This window comes from Maylandia zebra, linkage group LG16 (genome assembly GCF_041146795.1).
Source record: "Maylandia zebra isolate NMK-2024a linkage group LG16, Mzebra_GT3a, whole genome shotgun sequence".
Classification (NCBI taxonomy): Eukaryota; Metazoa; Chordata; class Actinopteri; order Cichliformes; family Cichlidae; genus Maylandia; species Maylandia zebra.
The window spans coordinates 33806259-33826616 of NC_135182.1; the positions used below are offsets into that span (position 1 = coordinate 33806259).

The following is a 20358-nucleotide window of genomic DNA, read 5'->3' on the forward strand; positions in this document are numbered from 1 at the left end:
TTAAACGTGGAGCTGATGGTCTCCGACTTTAAAGCACTGTTAACCCATAAAAGATCAAAACATCACCAACAAAGGCCTAAAAGATGTTCATTACGCAATCATTCAATACAAAAAATGTTTCACAAGCGTGCGTTTCTGATAGCCTGTACATAAAAGTAAATGGCCTGTATAGCGCTTTACTAGTCCCTAAGGACCCCAAAGCGCTTTACACAACCTGTCATCCCCCCATTCACACACAGCTACATTGTAGCCACAGCCGCCCTGGGGCGCACAGACAGAGGCGAGGCTGCCGGACACTGGCGCCACCGGGCCCTCTGACCACCACCAGTAGGCAACGGTGAAGTGTCTTGCCCGAAGACACAACGACCGAGACTGTTGGAGTCGGGGCTCGAACCGGCAACCTTCCGATTACAAGGCGAACTCCCAACTCTCAAGCCACGATCGCCTTTTGTTTACATAAAACTTTAGGGGCACATCATATTTAGAAGCGTTCCTAAAGTTCATCACAGTCTCCAATAAATATCAGTCACACTTTATTAATTATGATCGACTAAACGTGTTACTTCCAAGCCTAAACGCCTACATGTTGCTTTAAGGCCTTCACCACAAGACCAGGCATTAAACTCGAGTGAAAAAAATCCTTTATTTTTCTGCCAGGACACGTGTCAGAAATAATTATGCTGAATTAAAAATGTAGCAGGCCACTGCCTTACCTCAAATGAATGTGAGGCATAATTTGATGAATGTTCATAGCTCTGCGGTGTAAGTCAAATATGAGATCTGTGTGTAGTGTGAAGAAGACGCTGTTTAACTGATAGTTGCAGATGAGATTCTGCCACCTGTGCTGTAACTAATGAGTAATTTTGGGGTGGGTAACATACACCAGGCAGGCATGCAGCTATGGCTTTCTATGCTGCCTGCTGACAGACACTGAGGTCCTGGTGGTGCTCTAAAAATAAATGCCATGTGGCCCCATAGGAGGACGGACTGTTTACAGACTGCCATCGCTGAACATGGAAACCTGCTCATGGTTAAAAAAGTGCACTTCAGCTAGTTTCATAGTGTTAGTCATGGTGGTCAGTAATAACACAAAATCTGCCAAAATACTCAGGTTAGTTCTCACACACACGATCATTTTAAATTATAATTTAATTAAAACAGGATACTTGTGTGTTTTATCCACAGATTAAAGTCGCAAAAGTGATTTTATTTTCATTTGTCTCCAAGATTAGTGAAACTCAAAAGCAAAAGAGCTTCTAAGCTTTGTATAAATTCAGAGAAAAATGCTCTGAATTTGTCTGACATGTCTTGAGTCACTTTGCTGTGTCCTGCACTGCATCGTTAAACAGACACGCACAACTGAGGCTTGCCTTCTTTAGCGCCATGTGCTGAAGTCTTTCTGCAAAAGGAGCTTCAGCTAAATCTGCAGGTTGCAAAACAAAGGCTCAGTTGCTGTGAAAGTGATGCTAAAGGGCGTCTTACAAAGATGTCTGTAACAGCGCTGCCGTAGAAAGTTGCTGGATGTCACTGGATGGTCTGCTGGACGAGTCTTTCACATAAGAGTCTGCTTGAGGGTGTGAGTATCAAAAATCTTTAAAAAAGAAATACATATAAATGAAATGAAAAAAATGATACCAATGTTATTCTGGAATAATCTAGACCAAGCTAACATCTTCAAACTTCATACAAAAACACACAAAAATGAGACAATTCTTTATTGCAATGTAACCATTTATTTCACTCCACTACAAAATTATATAATTATTTGAACTATGATACAGTCTCCACATATACATAATGTACAGTTTATAGTGTACACGATAAAAAGCCTTTTAATATAATGAATGAGCATGCGGGTTCCCACTTTTCCAGATGAGATTTTTGAAATGACATTTTTCAGAACGCTAACATTTCCTGTAAGTTTTCCAATGTATTATTTTTATAATACTGATATAAATATGGAGATAAGTCAAATTACAGTGTATTTTGCCTGATAAGTTAAAATGTAGAGTGCCACGTTTTTAAAAGACAGCCACATTATATTTTTCCCCTTACAAACACGAATGCCGTTTAAATTAACATCAGAGCCTACAAATGTCTGCCCACTGGCTTTCTGTTCTAGTTTCAAGCCTCATTTTTCCACCAATGACTCCCAGCCCACATGTTGTGTCAGCCACAAGTTTGCTAACCCACAGGTTTGGTAAGGCAGGCAGAAATCCTAGTCTGGGCAGAAAATAAATATTTAGGTGGTGTAAATATTTGTGAGAAAGGGAGTCGCTGTGCAGTGTACAAGTCGCCACATTCGCATATGAAATAAAGCATCTAGTTCTGTAAAAACTGCATTTAGTGGTTATGATGGAGAAAAGGTGTAATGGATTCCATTCATCAAAATCACCTACATTTCACAGGAAGTGTTATTTTCCAGCAGTGATTTTCTGTGTAATTGTGTTTTCTGGGAAGAAAAAGTGCAGCAGAACCAACCAGAATAACAAGCTGTGTACAAGTCTTAAAAACTGTAAAATTACTGTAAATTACTTTCTGTGTGTGTGTGGTTACCGCACTTTCACTCAGCAGCCACGCAAAGTTTGTATTTTTGTTTCATTCACATTTGGATGACTCTTTTTTTCACCTTTTCAATACCAACATTTTCAGGGAAACTGAGGCAGGATCTAGTTTCAGTCTCTCATCTCTACTATCCAACTTACTACAAGTCCAGCAATGTTCATATTAGTGCAAAGCATTTCTTACAAGTTGCAAAGGAAGCTAGTAAAATATGAATTCATACTTTTCAATGTATAGAGAAAGCTTACAAAACTTCCTATCAGTTTGGCAGTACGACAGTACAAGATGGTGGCTCCCCTGCATGCTCACTGCTTTTTCCTTTAAAGTATACAAGCTTAGTGTATTTATAAAAGAGTTAGAAATACGACAGAGTGTGAACATTGCTTATTGCAAAAAGCTTTTTTCTAAAAACGCTCTAATCAAAGTGCAGCAGTGCCTCAAAAGTGGAAGAGTGTTTTTAAAGTAGCGCAAGCAGTTTCCACTCATGACCTTCGGATAACAGCTAAAGAACGAAGACTCGAGATATTGCCGGTGGTGTCCTCTCCCACATGCAGCACACACAACTGTGAGCTCACAGTTTGGGTCAGATGAAGGTTTGCTCTGGTTAAAGCGTGCAGGAGGCAGGATGCGTGACACTCACTGACTCACTTTGAAATCACCGCTCACATCTACTTTTCTCACAGGGGGACATCAGACATTACACAGACTTTGCACTAGTGAGCTGTAGGGATGGGTACCGGTGTCCGGTGCCATGATGGCACCGGTTCTGACATAAACGGTAGTGACCAGACCGAAAAGCAGCGCACATTTCGGTGCTTTATTTCGGTGCTTTTTTTTCCTGAGCTGTGATACACTTTAGATTCTAGCCAATCATTTTACGTTTCCGAGGATAGTAGGCGGGGCCAGGTACGTACGTTCTGTTAGAACAGAGCTACAGATTAAAAATGTCCAAGGCGAAGCGGTCAAAAGTCTGGCTGTACTTCACAGCAAAATATGCAAACTCAGCAGCCTGCAACACGTGCTTTAAGCTGATACTGTGATACTGTCAAAGGAGGTAACACCAAGAATCTGATAAAACACCTGGCGACGCGTAGCGTTTTTTTTAAAAGCCCAGAAATGCGCCGTATTTGATAGCTTGCTGCGAGACCTCATACCGTGCACATCTACTGCGGGCGGGTTGCCTGTTATGCAACATCCCCCAAAAACACGAAGAGGAGAGTCCTGGCCCCTAGCCCTGCCAGTGTAGCAGAAATGATGAGGATGATGATGCAGCAGCAGCCGTTCTTCTCTGCGTGAGTAGCTTAATGTTGTTCGTGTGTAATTTACGTTGAGTAGGCTAACCACGTTATTACATTAATGCATGTAAGGTGAACTAGCAAACATCATCATAGCTACATGCGGCTGTCCTCTTGTTTGATGGCAGATACTCCCTTCACCCTGGCTAAAAAGGCTAAAATGACCAAAGAAAAAGTGGAAAACAGTTAAACATGAGAGGTTTAGGACAAAGTTTGTGTTTTTTCCATTGTTTAAGCACTGCTTCCAGCCAAGAGTGATGCCATATATGCCCCATAGCTGCAGAAAAGGCTAACATTGTTATATTTTTACAAAAAACAGCTGAACATGAGAGGTTTTTGGACCAATTTTGTGTTCTCCATTCTTTAAGCACCGGTTTGAGCACCGTTTGAGCACCGGCACCGTTTCAAAAGTACCGATTTGGCACCGGTATCGGATAAAACCTAAACGATACCCATCCCTAGTGAGCTGGCAGAGTAAAGCCTGTTTCGTGTCGGAGCTGACTGTGACAGTTCTCACAGATGGTTGAATAAAATGTGTGAAACTGATGTAGAGAAAATTTCAGAGCAGTCTTCTTTTTCTTTTCGATTTAACACAGTAAAAAAAAAATTGGTTTATGAAAACTGTAAATGTCAATGAAATGTTAAAAGGTTGGAAAATGTTACTGGACAAATTCATGCCAAGACACTACATTCATGTAACACGCGTTGTTATCAGCTCCACTCCAGGCCTCTCCACGAGCGTCCGATTGTTTTGTAGAAAATGTAAACGTTCTATCTAAACGTTCCTCCTGCTTTCAATCAGCTGGATGTGCCGTGAGTATGTTTAATTACTGTTACGGGTCTGCTCACTACTCCGGTCAAACTGCATGTCAAATATCAAGTGCTCACAAGAATAACATGCCGAGTGCACCACGCCCTCAAAAACTCGGTGATTAAATGAACGAGGAAACATTTCAAATTTGGTCCAGTGGATGAATGTGCAGCTTTCTGCTGTAATGTTCAAGTTGTGAGCTGTGCACTGGCTCAATGCACGAAGGCACCATTTCAAAAGAAGGGCCAAAGATTGGGTTACGTTAGTGTGCAGATCATAAAGATGCATTTTATTTATTCATTCATCTGTCAGTGTTTTCAGCTGCTATGTCTCCAGCATCATCCACTTTTTCCAATCCATCATCTAGTTTTTTGGGAACAGTTTCAGACCTCTAAACCGTCGAGCGGCCCTTTCAAGTACCAATATCTTAAAGTGGAGTAGGAATATATTTGGGTCCATCTCCTGGTCTGAAAACCTAAAAGTGGTCCCGTAATTCCACAACACCTCCAAGAAAAATGGCCTTACCATTATTCTGAATGAGAACCCACTCCCACCTGAATGTTCAGTGCGTTTTTGGGGGTTTTCTTGTGCATCTTGTTTCTTGTTCAGGTTCTGGAGGAGACCTTGATTCCAGTCACCATTTTCTGGATCTTCTCTTCATTCTTCAGTATGTTGGACCGTACAGCACAAATCTTGTCCTGCTGGTCCTTAATCAGCTGCTCCAGCTCAGCTAGCTCAGCTTTAAGAGGCTCCACTGCCCGATCTGTCGCTCTGCAGCACGCACACACAAAGAAGGGATACAATAATTGTGTGCATGAAAGCAGAAGATGACTTAGCAGCTTGTGAAGTACTGATAGTCGTCTTTCTTTTTTTTGACTGTAAGAGTACAAAAAGAGTATAGCTAGAATCACAAATGTGTGTGTGTGTGTGTGTGATCTGGTGTTGGAAACAGCACAAAGATTAAAAAGTGTGTTAATTATTCGGTGACCGAACCTCTGCTCCTGCAGCAAGGCCTGTGCGTGCTCCTTGTTTTCCCGCCGCCAGGAAAGCAGTTCAGCCTGCATGGCATCCATGTCCTCCTGGATGTAGTCCATGATCTTGCCTAAAGGTAGGGAACTACGGCACACCAGCTGAATGGATGAGCGCAGCCGTTCGATCTCTTTTGTCACCATATCCCGCTCCTTTTTCTGCGCTGCTTCAGACACCAAATTCTGAAAGGGAAGGTGGTACGACAGGTGAGGTCGGGTGGATTAAAAACATTGAATTCAAAACTCGCAAACATCAGATTCTAAGCACACGCAAGCTGATGACGTGGGACGGTTTCCCACTCAGCAATGTTTCAAACAGACACAAATCACTTGTGTGTCCCCAGACCAATACACAATAAACCCTCTTTAGGAATTCCACCTTTTTCAGCAAAGTCTCAAATATCCAGAGCCAGAGCAGGGCTGCATTTAGTGGTTTGGGATTTCAAGGCTAAAAATGTTAGGCGGGAATTCTACCAACCTAGCTGTATATATAAAGATCAAAGGTGCTGCTGAATTGTGTTGGTTAAAGTAGGAGGACGGGGCTGACTGGCTGCTGAAGGCTTCCAGTGTATGGTGTGCGGCTAAAGTGGACGGTGGGGGGGGTGGGGGTCGCTCTATGTCAATTACACTCAGACCCTTGATGGAGAAAAGGAGGGGAAGGTATCAGGGAGGGACCTCCCTCGGTAAGGAGCAAACCCAAGGATGTTTGCTCAGCTGGGATTCGCGAGGCCTGAATGTGTGTGCGTAATTTGAAAGCACTGCAAACTGCAACCTTACAGACACACACACACACACACACCAACCAGAGGATCAGACGAAGCATACAGTGAACAACCCCCACCAGCAAACTTGGTCTTTAAGTCCTGTTTATTTTAGTAACAGGCTGTGGCAGTGGGGTTATTTTACTAAAGTATTAAGTAACAACTCCTACACTTATGCCTCCTTTCAAGCTTGGCCCAAATTATGCTATTTGGCTTCACAAATGGCAGCACCTGCCTTCACGAGGCAGAGGAATTCATAGTTGCAGCACAGTGCAAACTAAATGACAGCTTCCTCATTCAAACACACCGACTGTCACGCCCCCAGCTGAGCAGTGGAGCACATATGGTTGGCGTAGCTGGCACTGTAGCTTTTGCCTTATCAAGGCACCTCTTAAAACAAACCAATCGCCTCACTAATTACAATTCTGAAAAGCAGCTCGACTAGACGAGACCACACAGCAGAAATGACATCAAACATTATTGTTTGCCACCATTTCTCTGCAGAGGGAAAGCACACACTTCTGTCGACCTCGCTCTGCTGTTCCTTTGTGGTAGCGCAAGAGTGTGAGGGCTGAAATGCCTTGGCCTGCTGGTCCCCCCAACAAGGTGGGTGGCTTTCCACTGCGCACCATGAACCCTGCAGCTAGACAAATACTCTATGGTTCATTCGGCCTGCCTGGCTGCGGTTTGGTCTGCACAGCCCAGACGGGACCCATGGCTTCATTCTGTTTGCCATCCCCATGCTACCTCCACACCCCCACCACTTCTTCTCTGTTGGAAAATAAAAAACTTGGCATGAAAACATGACCCCTTGTACATGCGCACTCTGTCCATGTAGATATAAATCAAGCTTTATGGAGGTCTTCGTCGGTGTCTGCGAGACCTGTGTACTCCTAGTTTTCCTTCTTCTCACCCAGATCACAGAACAATATTTAGACAAGGTGACCGCAGAGGCGCAGGGGCGAGAGAGGAGGAAAGGGGCAGGTTTTCCCATTATCTTAGACGGCGATAAAAGCACGATGCAAAAGGAAGACACGACCTTTGGCTGATGCCAAAGAAGTGGCTGTGGACTCAAAACAAAGAGGTTTTAGGAGGTTTTTCGAAGGTTTTAACGTTTTCTCTGTCCCGTGGAGCTGCATTCATTACATTTAAAAACCTCCTTCAAAAGTTGGGACGGCAGACCCGAAAATCTCCAAACACTTGATTATGACATGGTGAGGTACAATACAAAGTAAAATTCACTCAGTCATCACATGCCTAATGAGCTTAATTAGGAAATGCATGCAAAAATGTGATTTATGGAGCGCTTGTGGGGATTTTCTGGCGTAGGAGAAAAACATTCTTCAAAGAATCCTCTGACATGAAAAATGGCTTGTAAACATGGAGCCTGTCAGTGGCACAGCAATCTTTAGGGTCTGATTAACTGGGAAAACAATGATTTAGACGTGAGCTGTGTCACTGATGGCGTAACATCAGCTTCCTTAGAAGAGAGCGCAAACCTGGCTATTACCGTCACAGCAGATGTCAGCTGCTTTCCTGTAAAAAACCCGAGAGGTGAGCCAGGAAGCGTAATCACAGAATGAGATTTAGGGTTAGTTTTCCTAAAAGTTTATTCAGAAGTCTTGCTAGATCATAAAAATAGTTTGAAGTCAGTGAAGTAAGGAGGGGAAAAAAATGAGGTCACAGGATGTTGTTAGAAGGTCATTGTGGCCCACTGGGGAGACATCGAGGAGCAAACCCCTGGGGTGTCAGGTGAAGTGAGAGGAAACTTCCAGGGGACCGCTGGCTGTACTGCAGCAACCGGAAAATGGAAACTGAGCTTTAAAAAAGCTTCATAATCTTTAAAAGGTTCTCATGGAGCGACGGCTTTGAAGGTATTAAATATATCATCAAGGTGGAGTTCAAGCCAGAAAACAATTTTCAGCTGCCTTCAGGTAGGTTACTCAAAAACCTGACCAAAACCTGTCAATATGACCTCTAAAAAAGTAATGTGACTAATGGAATGCCACGGGGTCATTTCCTCATGTTTCCACAAAAAACGCTCCATGTTTATGAAGACACAGGTCTGGAGAGCCGAGTATTTATTTTCTTGACAATTCTGCAGAGTATTCTGGCCCTCCTGCTCCGTGACTCTCACTCAACAGCCATCCATTTGTATGCCACGGGGTTTATTTATACACTACAAACCTTCATCAAGGCTAATTTAATGGGGGGAAAAAAAGTACACAAAAATTCTTATGAAAACGCAGCTGTTGCAAGGAGCGGATTCTGTCTAAATAGAAAGAGAACCATCTCGGAATAATATACAAGGCCACCAAGAGGTCATGAGGAAGGTCATCCCCAAAAATATACAGCAAAGACACGCACACAGTGCTGGGACACGGCAAAATATAATCACTTGGCTGTTTAAGTGTTCCCTTTATTTACATCAGCAGAGAAAGAACACAATTAAATTAGGACTAACAAAGTGGGACAGAATAAAGACTTCAAATATACAAAAAGGCCAGGATGTGCGTACTGAGCCTGATGCTAAATCAGTGTGACTTGCAACTTACTCAGACACTGTTTTTAAATACTGGTATTAAAATAATACCACTTGCAGCAGCATAATTTCAAACTGCACACACCAATGAAACTCAATATTTACATTTTTGTGCCTGCGCATTTTACTGTGATTACAATAAAAGAAAAAAAAACTACTCTAAGCTGACCTCTCTACCCTTTCATGTCAGGAAGGAAGTCATTATAGTTCTTTATACAGCTGACGAGGAAAAGCCAATAGCGGCAGAGGGGCGAACATTCGACTGCAGATCACACAGGAGAGTCGAGGATGGCAGACTGCAGGCCCCTGAAATCTGAGGAGGCTACATTAAGAAAATTAGAATAATCTCCGCAAGCGTGCGCTCACGTTACTCAAAGAGCCGGTTATTCTGAAGGTTTCCTCTGTGAGTGTCTGTTTGCACATGTGCACGCTCGCACAACAGTAAGGTTTGTTAAAAGCTGGGCCAAAACATTCCTGCAGGTGTGAGTTATGAGGGATGATGCCTGAAGTCGCAGTTTGGAAGAGATAGATCAGCAGGGTGTTTTTGCATGAGTTACAGGCCAAAACAGTGCATCCATCAGAGGCAGGGTGGTCAGCTTCAGTGAAGTGGACCACCCAAAGCAGACAGCATACACCACCTCACGCCACGGACTACAGACCAAACTGCAAGCTTCACACTGTCTGATACTCCAAATATTGATGGAAGTCTCTCGCTGGCTGATACAAAGGCTCACTGTGGGGAAATGTCGAACGTGAGCAATGGCAGAAGCATGTCACCTTGAGAAAACTGGTCAATCGTGTATATTATGAAGACTAAAAGTCAAAGAGGAGAAAATAGAAAAACAAACAAACAAAACAAAAAAACGATAAAACCGAGCGCTTCTGATCTGTGTGCGAAACCCACCAGTCCCCAAAAAACAAAAACACACATCAAAAAAACATGTATATGTATAAAGACGTGTAAAAAATAGAGGGCACGAGCTAAAAAAAAGCCTGTTTCAAGGATTGTAGATGCTTTTAACAAAATAAAGCAGTATGTAACTTGAGATAGTGGGCAACCCAAGAAAACAAGCTCACTTTGCTCCAGACATCTTGATGAGTGTGTTAATTGTGTGTGTGGTCCTTTAAGGCCCATACTTGCTTGTTTGGTGATTAGCCCTTCAGCTTCACTGATGGGGAACATTTTTGTGGTTTCGAGGCAGTGCAATTACACCTCCCCACTTCATTTGTTTATATCTTTCTTTTGATAATAACCAGGGTTGCGCTGTGTTTTTTCGGTGTGGTAAGAGCGTGTTCCCAAGGAGCAAGCTTTCCAGAAAGAATGACTGAGAGAGATGGCGGAAAGGTTCAACCCAGGTTTTTGGTGAGACTAGTTTTTCGGTAAGAGCCAGGCTAATATTGCCCTCTAGTGGACAAAAGCGAAATACTTCTACACGGCCAGTACCTGTTCTTTAGATTTCAGGGACACCGGGGACGACTCGTAGTCTTTTTTGGTCTCAAGGATCTTTTTCACGAGGCCACCTACAGTTAGAGAAAAGTAATTTCAGGAGATTCAGAAGAAAATGAGGCACTGCTGGAATTAAAAACACACACAAACACACACATATATATATTTTAAATGTAGCTCTGTACCGTGTTTCTCATCTTTGTCTAGTTCTTGGGTAGGTTCCTGTAATAGATAAGAATAACAGAAAATATAGTAACTACTCCTTGCTTAGATTTTTCTATGAAAAAGTTACTGTTCAAGTCACTCACCACCTCCACTTCAGGAGCACCTGAGGGTGGAGGGACTGCCTCCTCCACAAGAAACTGTTCATCATCATCCTCATCTTCCTCCGCGATCTTTTTTCCATCCATGATGACGGGTGCCGAGGGCTTGGCACTAGAGAGCCTTAGAGACGAACAAAGAGGCTGACTCATTCTAAAGAAGATTTAAAAGGCAGGAGCATGAAGAGGAGAGATTCATGTTGCTTGACTGCTGTGTGACTGGTTAGACTTGCTGCACTGCTCCACTGTTCAAAAACCATTTAGACGGGCTCAACATCTAGTAGGAACTAAACTAGGCGAAGAATGATGTCACACAGCATAATCTGAACATAAGAAACATTAATGAATATGAATGATGAAGTCACCTCTCAGCTGGGCTCGCATCAGTGTAGCTTTCCTGTCTCTTGACTCGAGGAGGTGCTGGGCGAGCACTGCTGGGTCGTGCTATTTGTCTACTGTTGAAGAATGGAGAAAAAAAAAAATCAACCATAATCTAAAAGACAGCTTTACATTTCATTTTTTTATAAACAAAACTGAGAACAGCAACAGATGCTGCTGCACCACAGCTGTTCCACCAACCAATCAAATCGTTTCCTCTCCTTATAATCCAAACTGTAAAGTCTACTGGAGGTTTGTGCATAACATTGCATGATATGGTCATATCGTGTAGAGCTCAGTACCAGCACCTTCAAGTGCCAGCAACACAATGATTGGCACCTATAAGATAAGGCATGCTGGTAGAGTGGACATCATAAACACTTCATGGTTCCCCTGTGGTGAGGAAATAGGTCCAAAGTGTGGACCAGCATTAGAAAAAAGAGCAAACATTTTTAGGTGAGGAAAAAGCCCGGACAATATTGGCTCTAATGTCATCATTTAATTCCTAAAACACGCAAAAGCAATGTTTCATCCCACAGGATCTTCAGGCATGTGTCCTAAAGAAGTTCCAACCCTAAAACAGCCACAGAGTGACTTTTTCCTCAGTACACTGATAAAGCGCCTCAGAACGAGTCCAAGGAAGCATTTCTCTCAATCTACTTCTGTTCTTTTTTCCTCGGACCTCCCAAACATTGACAAATAAGGCTAATGTCCAGAAATCTCACCTCGCTAATGGTATGTTAAAATATTAACTGGTTACCATACACTAAACTGCAACTGTGAAATTACATGTCATAAAACTTCCTGAAAGTATTCATGTGTGTAACTACCACTCAATCAATACAACTTTTTCTATGTGTGTTTTATGACAAACACAAAATCCACTTCAGTACTAAAACATGTAACTTGAATAGCATCTGCATGTGACCATGCACAGTGGCTCATTAGTGACAGTGTTAACTTTAAAGACCTGGAAGCCATGTCAGATGACGCTGACGATCCTCCAACTTCTCCATTTTCTTGAGGAACAGGTCTCTGGGATAAATGAACATCTCCATCTGCTAAAGAAAAATAACAGATAATAATTCGCTTTGCATAACATAACAGGAATCCCTCCCATAACAACATTTTGTATTCTGACTCGTCATAAAACACTGCATGACCAAATATGCACCAATGTTCCTGAGCTAGCTTTGTGCTCTATTATAAAACTCCTAAAATCTTTGATATGATTTAAAGACTCATTTAGCATCAACTAAAGCTCTTATTCTTTCAGATCTCCAGTGGCTTAAACTCTCACCTGGATGCACTGATGTATACTTCAAGCTCCTTTGACACCATTGCTGGGTGAGGCTCTCGTGATTTCTGACCACGCCAAACTAAACTACACCTTTCTTTCAAACAGAGTGCAGTCAGAAGCAAAACAGGTGCAAAAGAGGGCAGATTACTGCCTGGTGCAGGTGGTACAGCACACAGGACGAGGCTTTAAAATCTCATTGTCAAAGCTTCCACGGACAGATAAAAAAAAATGCATTTTTACCGTAGCTCTGCTGAAATGTGAAGACTGACTGGAATTTCTATAAACCATAATTGCTTCATGGGGCTATTTGTCCTGCTGTTATCTTTCCCACAGGTGTGGCTCCTATTCATTTGCATGCAGGTGAGTTTGGGTTGGGTCCCATTGAAACGCTGTATTTAATATTGACCTTCACAAACAAACCTGAACGACTTGTTCAGAGGTTTTAACAAAAAAATAAATAAATAAATAAATAAATTTATCGTTGTTAAACGGTAAGTGAGTCATTCAGTCACTGGCTCACTTTGTTACTCAGACCGGAATATCAAGTTATTTCATACCTTCTACTGTCACCGCAGAGGTAGTTAATGTATCTGCTAAGGTTTGTTAAAGGTGTTACTGTGAGAGTAATTCGATTGATTTATGCACACAATTAATGTTCAATCAGTATCTGAGTTAACCTTTTATGTTGACCTTTTTTTAAGGGACCGATTTCATGGAATAACTTAAAAACTTTGGTTTTCTTTAAATGAACTCATAAAAGAGAGCAAGCACTTACCGCCTTCACTGTCAGATTCTTCTGCAGGGAAACAAATAAAAAAAAATGTATTACTTACACAACAATGTAATCCCTGAAAAGGATAAGTGGAAGAGCAAGGCGAATGAGCAAGTTACTTTATTATTGAAGCGTAAAAAGAAAACTATCAAACTAAAAAGTCTTTCTGCCACATTTTTATTAATTATTAAATATATATTCTTGCTGTCAATGAATAAAGCTGAAGGAGGGGGTGCCGGGTGTCACCTTGATCTCCCATTTTGGGTCTTCGCCGCTGCCCCTTGGCAGATGCAGGCCGAGGTATTCTCGCTGGACTCTCAGACTGTGTTAAAGGAAAACACAAAAAAGAAAAAAATGGATGACTGACGACAAGCACACACAGATGTAACTGTAATTAATTATTTTATCTGAAAACTGAAATCTTTGTCATGTAGTAACATTTTAACATAACACAGAAAAAAAAGGGCTGCGTCCCTCCTGAAAAACAAAAGAGGCTGTGTCGAGGTACAAAAGTTTCAAAACCAAACATTTAATATAATAACTGCAGAGGCATTAAGATTATATCTCACCTAAACAGACCGCAACAATATCGAGGGAGATGTAGGAAAGATTAGTAAGAACAAAGCAAAGCTAGAAATGCAGACAACTGAGAATTTATCATGTTTGTCAACCAGCTGTGAACCCTGCTTTACACTGAACTGAACAACACGCGACAGTACAAACACACTGCCACACCAAGACATCATCTTGTGATGTGTTAGAGGAGAAATACGAAACTCAGACATTCAAACATTTATTCTCCAGCTAAACAACAGAAACACAGGGAACTCACTTCCTCTAACACAGCCCAGGAGGTATTTAAACACAGTAATATCAAAAGGTTTGTAACTGTACTGGTAGTGGCTCTGAAATGAAGAAATCCCACTGAGACCTTTTTTCAATGAGTTTTTACCTGGTTCTCAGCTGCTTCTGTGAGCTGTGAAGACAAAAATACAAGTCACACAATCATCACATGTATCAGTTACACACTGAGTGAGGGAACACAATCTGCCACACTACAGCCTGAAGTAGTCTTTAACCACGCAGCTAGCCACCCACTACATTCAAAAACTAAATCGTCTGCAGTAATACCTCTTCAGCTGGATTTGGGTCCTTGCAAGAATAAGAGGCAAAAAAAAAAAATCAGAAAAGAAATTAGAATAGTTCATGAGCCCGTGTGATGTGTCAGGATTAATAATTCAAGCGTAAGCAAATGAAACCACTGCACCTCTCTGTCATTAATGTCTGTGAAACTCAGAAATGATTTGATTTGTCAGATATCTGAAAATACAGATCTTACCGCTGGTGCAGGTTTGGCTGTTTTAATGGGCTCTTCAGGGGATGGTTTTTGCTGTTCCTCTGATATTCGGACCTGAACGCACACACAAACAACTGTAAGAACTACATTCTGTTGTTTTTCATGTATTTGTTCAGTCACACACTGTATATTTAACATGTTCTAAGCTGAAACGGCGACTGGAAAAGGGAAATGTGTGCTGTCCTTGCTGCAAACATACCTTGCTGTTTCCACTCTCTCCACTTCTCTTCCTCTCATCCCCATCTTTGTGTCGGTCTCTTTCTTTTTCTCTGTCTCGATCTCTTCGTTTTTCCTTGTCTCTCTCTCTGTGAGAATCTTGCTCTCTTGTCTTTTCTCTGTCTCTCTCTTTGTCCTTTTCCCTGTCTCGATCTCTCTCTCTGTCTCTGTCCCTGACTCGTCCTTTGTCTTTGTCTCGTTCCCGGTCTCGACTCTTGTCCTTGTCACGGTCTTTCGCATGGCGGTCCTGTTCGCTGCGATGGTGTTTTTCCGAGCGCTCTCTGTCACGACGGTGCTCTTTCTCTCCATCTCTGCGTCGGCTCTCCTGTTCTTTGGGCTGGTCTGGGTCTTTCTGGTCCCGGCTGCTGCTGCGCTCTGTGATCTTCTTCTTCTCCTGAAATAATATATTAACAGTTATACATCATGCAGTTCACAGTAGGCCTAATCATTTTTTTAAATCCTATTGAAAAATGTAAATATAAATATATATATATATATCTCTGAGGTGTGCTACAAAAAAATTCTTTGCAGTATTTTGGTGTGAACGTTAAAATATAGATTCTGAGGACATCTGAAGAAACATTAATATGTCTGAAAGTGTTAGATTATTTAATGGATGCCATTTAAGAAGACTCACCTCTCTATCCACATGATGTTCCCGTCCCTCCCTATTCTCCTTGTCCTGGGACCTAGAGGTACTGGCTTTGGTTTTAATGTCCACTTTTTCTCCTTTAAGCACTCGCTTCACTGCGTCATCACTGGACATCTGCAGTTAAATGTACAGGAGGATCAGACAATGTGATAAAGTAAAACTCCCTGAACAGCTTTAAACAGCATCTACGTTCCAAAGTGTCCCTGAAAAGGAGAAACTTTATGATTGGATTGAACCTTAAATCTGAAAACTCTAAGATTCGATTGAAGGGGAAAAAATAAAAATAAACACAATTCAGGAAAAACAGCCCATTTAACAGTTCTTCACTATTCATTAAAATGTCAGGCTTGTGGGAATTCGCTTTACTTTTTGTTGTTGTTCTTAATTTGTTTGCTGCTATTAAATACCATTACTACAGCAATTGTAACCACATACATACATTTATGGAGCAACAACCCCAGGCATCTGCTCATCTGTTTACACTCAATCTCCAGGGTTCAATTAAATACTTTCAATGTCTCCCTGAGGCAGCCAGACAGTTTTCCCAATCGAGCAATATCTGGATGTGAAAAATAACACATACTTCATTTTCCTTTTAATGGAGAGCTAGTTTCATTTGTGTCTCGGATATAACAGAGACAACATGAAAAATGGATAAATTAGTGAAATAAGAGTGCGTTCTTAACTTAGCTTTTCAGCGTGAGTGTGTAATCTAATAAGACAGACCTTGTTGAGGCAGCACTTGGCGATGGCCTGCAGCAGCTCGTTGGTTTTCTCTGGTTCGTGGCCGGCTACAATGCGGGCTGGCTTTGCTGCCAGGGGCTCGCCACTGACCAGCATCACAATGTCAATCGCTTTCTGAAGGAAGGCTATTTTTGAGTCCTTATCCTAGAAAGAAAAAGGGTGACAGTGCACAGGAGGTAACTCCAACGAGATTCATTTTCGGACACAGTTTAGGATGATTAAACAATCTGAGAAATGTGGATCTTTGCAGAGATTAGCTGAAGTTACTTCTGCCTTAGATGAGCATCTTGGTTGAGTCCGGTATAAAATAGCATGCAAATAAACTATAATTGGCCCATAATCACCATTTGTGTCCACCCTTTAACTCTGACACCACTATTTTCTTCATAATGCTACTTACATTACAGTAAGTATATTTTACTTTGCAGGGTGTGAATCTTAAGTCTGCCACACATTGTAAATGTGACTGTGCCATTTGTAGAGTATAATTGTTAGCTTTCAAATCCTGAACCTCAAAGGGCCAATCAGTCTTGTTTTTAATAAGGCAGACAAAAGGTGAAATGGAACACCTGGATTTTTAACAAGGACCATCTTTCATAATGGAGGAACAGACAAAAACACTCCTTTGATTTAATTCTTGGATGTTAATAAAACAGACCTTACTCTAGACTAATAACCCAGCTAAACAGCCCCTCTGGTCCATCAGCCTGCTGCATTTGAGAAGGCTGCCAACTGCATAACATAAGGACGTGTGTCTGGTGCAATCACCTGGCCCTTCTGTGTCGCATCTAATAGGGTGAGCTTTTCAGTGTTAATGCCTTTATGAAATCTCTATTCAAAGCAATTAATAAAATACATAGCTGACATTAAAAAGTAGAGAAAAAGGCAAGTCTTTAAAAGATGACAGTAACAATATCAGCCTATGCCTTATGATTAAGCATTTCACAACTGAGAGCAATGTCTGAATGAGCTTTTACCAAAACTTTACATTTTTGTTTTCTTGTAAGGCGTTTGACACCCCCCCCCCCCCCCCCCCCCCCCCCCCCCCCCCCCCACACACACACACACAGTCATTACACAGGACTGTGTGACTTAATAATTGAGCAAGGCTGCTTCTTAGGTCATAACACCATTGCATTAAAAAGTCAATTAAAATCAAATCAAAGGAAAGACTGTAATTAGTGATATTATTAAGCATAGCCGTCAAACAGACGTACCTTTACACTGTCTGACTTCATTTCATTTTCTTCATACAGGCCTTTCATAAAACCAGTAGTCCTGATGACCTGAAAATGGTTGAAAAAGGGTCATTTTAAACAGACATGAAACTACAACGATATGCCATTTTTAGCTTCTGTACATCGAGAAGTTCACTCCGAAGTCTGTTTGTATGTATGTGCAGGAACAGTGCTTTTCACCTGTGGGCTAAAAAAAACAACAACAATTTTTGCTGAGCATTAACCTAAACATTAAAGTAACACAACAACCACAAAAAAACCTTTATAGCTTTAGCAGTTTATGCCCTACAGTCATATTCAGACATATTCCTAGTCAGAGGAGGGGAGTCCAACATGCCGACACTCTTCCCTTTATCAAATATGCATGAACCTGGAGTGAAATATAAGACTGCTGAACAGGTGAGAATGAGTTGGCACCTCTGTTGAGAAGAGCGTAAGAGATTTTACTCTGCTTGACACCTTATGTAAAAGGAGTCAACTGTGCATATAAAATGCTGAAAAAGAAAATGAAAGAAGCCGCAAGTGAGCAAAGCAAGTTTGATCATAAAGATCAGCAGTGTACTAACAACAGGGCTCTGACAACAGGCCGTGGAGATGATGCAGTGTTTCCTGTGTGTGTATGTGTGTGTTTAAAGAACCATGATACTATTGCAGCAGTTGTACTTACTCAAAATGGATCTTTGGAAGGGTGGCCACAGACAACATTAGAATACATTCATATATTGTCCTGTCATTTCTGACTCCTAATTAAATGGATGCCATTTAACCACCCAAAAAATTAAAAACTGAGAAAGGTTCTCTTTTGCCTCTTTTGTTTACACATTAGACTCATTAATCTTTTCTTTGAAAATTCCAGTAATCTTAGATTTCACAATGCCAATGATGATATTTATCTAACTAAGGGAGGGAAAAAACTGTTCTGAGGTGGAAAATCACCTTTATTGTACTTATATTGTTTCCTTTCATCCTATTATACTGGCTGTTATTTCTCTCATGCACGTACTTAAACATCACATTTAAAAATGGCTAAGAGAAACAGTATTCAATTCCATTCAAGTTTATTTGTATAATCCAAATTCCCACAAAAGTTGCCTCATGGTAGGGTTATCACCTACAGTGTTAAAGAACTCCAACAAACAAGTGACAACCTATGAGCAAGCACATTGTGATAGTAGAGTGGAGTAACTCCCTTTTAACAGAAATCCTCCAACGGAAGCACGCTCAGGGAGGGGCAGAGGAAAGAGAACAGAAAAGAGCACATAGGGAGTCAGGACAATAAAATGCTTTCTACTTTCAGAAGTGCCAGGTGTAATCACAACCTACACCCATTCTGAACCAGAAAACTCTCACGTGGTACAATTGCTTGTCTAATGCACATAAAATACCTGTGAGAGTATGTAACTGACCCTGATCTGTATCTGCACTTCTCTTCATCTGAGAGTGTTTTACTCTAGGCCACAGAAGACAGATCTTCCTGGCAAACCCCAGAAAGCCATCGGCTATAACTTAATCATATATGCATGCCTTGCAAGCAGCTTTAAATAAATGAAGGGAAATCAAAGAAACACCAATTATAGCACAGCCTGTGCTTGTTTTTAGCTGAACCATAAGCTGATCAGCATCTGTGTTCTCAACGTGACGGATTCAAGGAACCTAGCACAGGTTCATCCTAACTGGCAGGTGCCCTCCTTTAAGCCAGCAGCGGGGGAAAACGGTTTGTTGATTCGTGTGTGCGCTCAGGTCGTGCCTAGCAACAAGACGACGCTGCTGAAACAGCTAGCTCACTTGCTAACCCACCATATTAACTAAAGCGCAACCTGTCATTTAAATGAATTGCTAATGCACCCCTTGACTATCGGGATTAGTGTTACTGACAATCTGGAGCCGCAGAAATCGGAGCTTACAAAATGTTCCGTAATATTCGCGAACTTACTTGGTTAGCTTCATGCTAACTTTTATGCATTAGCCGGCTAACTAGCTCCCGTGTCTGTGTTTTTAACTTAGAAGTGGCATTGGGCTTTGCTAGGCTTCTGAGAAGAGTGTCGCGCCCCTTAAATAAAATCCAGCTTGCTTTCTCGAGTGTAATGTCAGCAGCTGAGTCTCACCTCACTGAAGATATCGTGCAGGTATCGAAAAGGAGGCTTGCTTAGCAGTTTCTCGGTGAGCGGCGGCTTCTTTATCACTTTGCCCAACGTGTCCTGGGTCTTTTTCACCACTGCCGCATTCATGGTAGTAAATAAAAAGCCAAGCTAAGTACTTTTAACCAAGAAAAAATACACGAAACTAACTAGGAGTGAAAAACTTAGTGACTCTGTCGCCTGGTTGCTATGTCAATGTCCTGCAATCCCACACTGCATCATTTAAGAGGACTGCGCCTGCGCCAAGGGCTTACAGTTGCCAAGCGGTTTTTGTGTCCATAGCAACAACTAACAATCGGCTAGATAAATGGCTAGACAAAGTAGATAGATAGAAAATTCTTTATTATTTCCGCCAAAACAGAACAGCGTGGTTGAAAAGAGAAGCAACTAGATAAAAGCATTCAATATACATACAAAATAAAATAGGCCATTCATCAACTGTAAGTTTTGGAAGCCAGACTACAAAGATACAGTACTCGGAGTACACGAGGCGTAAAGAAGCATTTACCGAGTTCCGGTATCAGTATTTGCAACAACAGAAATTAATTCACTCTGCCCCATAAGTTGTGGAGACTATGGCCAAAAATTGATTAAAATTAAAATGGGCCATACATCCCTGTCTTTATTCGGGCATGGAGTGGGAGTTTCCTTTATACCAACACGTGGAAGATTCATAGAAGCAGTTTTAGGAACAACTGTACTTTCAGGGTGACACTTTTTAAGAGAACGAAATTCAAATTCAAATAAAAAGTTATTTTGAGTTATTTATTTATTCTTAATCCATAGACTGAAGTATC

At 41.6% G+C, this 20358-nt stretch overlaps 1 protein-coding gene across 11 annotated transcripts; it reads right to left on the bottom strand.

The window, feature by feature from the left end:
• Positions 1 to 1710: 1710 nt before the first annotated feature.
• traf3ip1 (TNF receptor-associated factor 3 interacting protein 1) lies at positions 1711 to 19848 on the bottom strand. 11 transcript variants are annotated; one of them, XM_076875361.1, is made up of 16 exons: positions 19529 to 19848; positions 17403 to 17471; positions 16168 to 16329; positions 15427 to 15555; positions 14773 to 15183; positions 14556 to 14627; positions 14169 to 14192; positions 13463 to 13538; positions 13220 to 13237; positions 12115 to 12202; positions 11132 to 11221; positions 10755 to 10920; positions 10632 to 10668; positions 10444 to 10520; positions 5662 to 5879; positions 1711 to 5439 (listed from the first exon to the last, which is right to left on the bottom strand). In XM_076875361.1, the coding sequence occupies exons 1-16, from the start codon at positions 19649 to 19651 to the stop codon at positions 5274 to 5276; spliced, it is 1926 nt and encodes a 641-aa protein (XP_076731476.1). In that variant the 5' UTR covers positions 19652 to 19848; the 3' UTR covers positions 1711 to 5273. The 11 variants fall into 11 exon arrangements, with proteins under 11 accessions (XP_076731476.1, XP_076731474.1, XP_076731475.1 ...); XM_076875359.1 differs by having other exon boundaries at positions 12115 to 12205; XM_076875360.1 differs by having other exon boundaries at positions 11132 to 11218; positions 13220 to 13240.
• Between the last annotated feature and the right edge of the window lie 510 nt (positions 19849 to 20358).